At 41.8% G+C, this 1,491-nt stretch overlaps 2 protein-coding genes across 2 annotated transcripts in view; one reads left to right on the top strand and one right to left on the bottom strand.

The window, feature by feature from the left end:
* LOC106522354 (tripartite motif-containing protein 35) overlaps window positions 1–1,491 on the top strand; it is a gene marked incomplete at its 3' end in the record, with an annotated part of 221,193 nt that overhangs the window by 182,768 nt on the left and 36,934 nt on the right.
* stab1 (stabilin 1) overlaps window positions 1–1,491 on the bottom strand; it is a gene marked incomplete in the record, with an annotated part of 80,046 nt that overhangs the window by 69,122 nt on the left and 9,433 nt on the right. The window contains 1 exon segment of the mRNA XM_014015325.1: window positions 803–930. Within this exon segment, the coding sequence (XP_013870779.1) occupies window positions 803–930 (128 nt within the window).

Below are 1,491 nucleotides of genomic sequence, written 5' to 3'. Positions count from 1 at the left end.
TTGGTTTGAGAGAGGAGTAAAAGAAGACATTTTTGTGAAGAAAGACCGTCCATCATTAAACAGAAGTGGAGGCCTCCGTTTTCAGTTGTCCCCCTCCTACAGTGCTGCTTTGCTAGTATCACTCATCCCCTGTTAACAATAGGTGTTAACTAGGTGTCAACGATAGCCATGTGATGTGAGTATCAGTCACATGGAGGCAGTGCTTAAAAGCCTGAATTTWGCCTGAAACTCTCAGACTGAAGAAGTCTCTTGGAGGAGAGACGAAACGTTTCATTAGAGAAGAACCCGTCCAGAAGACCTATACTATTTTTTTCTTTTTAATTTTTTACCTGGATTACTGAGATGCATCAGGATATTCAAGGAACATTCTTAAAGTTCTGACTGATATTTGTCTCACACGTTTCAAAATACCTGAGCTTTTTATGCTTTACTTATTTAGCTCAGCTCCAGACCGGAGCAACAGCCTCGTTAATGGGCCCAGATTTGTTGGTCCATCTCTGCTCCATCCTGCAGGAACGAGACTCCCTCTGGGAATGAGCCTGACCCAGCTTCTGCAATAAAGCTCTTGAAAACCCTGGTACCCCCCAGGAATGTCTCAGGAAACCCAACCGTAAAACTTCTCTAGATCCAGAAACCCATGTGGACTAGAATGTCAAACTCCCAGAACCCTTTTAGTAAGTCTGCAAAGATCTGGTCCACTTTAGTTCTCCTGAAACTGAAGTTCAAGAATGGGGTACCCTCTGTCAGGGCGATGGACTCGTCGTCCTCAGACTCCGCCTCCAAAGAGTCTGAGTTTCTGTACCTGCAGTTGACGGAGCCGACCTTGGTGAAACCCTGGGGGCAGCTGGAGGTGAGGGCGGCGGCGCAGGAGGTGCAGTCTGTGTGAAGGTCCAGTCTCTGAGGGAGGTCACAGCGACCAGGAGCAGGAGTCTGAGGAACAAACATGATGAAGATTTATGCACAGATCAAATTAACTTTAAATCAAAGGGAGGTAAGTGAAGCTGAGGAATAAAAGTTAAATGAATAAAAATAAGAAGAAATAAAACTGAGGGATCATCATCATCAACAGATGGTTCATCTTGGTGGCAACACAATCCAAGATGGCTGCCACAGCCAGATGAAAAACATCTCTGACTCAGTTTGACAGAAACTGACTGTCAGGTCTCACCACGAGTTGTAAAGTAACTAAGTACAAATACTTTGTTACTGTAGTTAAGTAGAATTTTTGGGTATCTGTACTTTACTTGAAAAATTATTTTCCAGCTTACTTTTTACTTCTTACATTTTTAAAAAGACAAGAAGTATAAAGTCGTTATTTCATTTCTGCTTGTTTTCATTGCAGCTTGTTGTTGTAAAAAATAAAAACTATCCATATAAACTGAGCCTCCTAGATAGAGTGAATTTAACTGTGGTTGAATGAGAAGTATAAATATATAAAACTCTGATAGTGTATTAGTTTGTACACAAACAAATCATGTCACACTCCAGCAG

Source organism: Austrofundulus limnaeus, unplaced genomic scaffold (genome assembly GCF_001266775.1).
Source record: "Austrofundulus limnaeus strain Quisiro unplaced genomic scaffold, Austrofundulus_limnaeus-1.0 Scaffold127, whole genome shotgun sequence".
In the NCBI taxonomy this organism is placed as follows: domain Eukaryota; kingdom Metazoa; phylum Chordata; class Actinopteri; order Cyprinodontiformes; family Rivulidae; genus Austrofundulus; species Austrofundulus limnaeus.
Note: the sequence above shows the minus strand (reverse complement) of the source record. Positions and strands in the feature narration are given on the sequence as shown.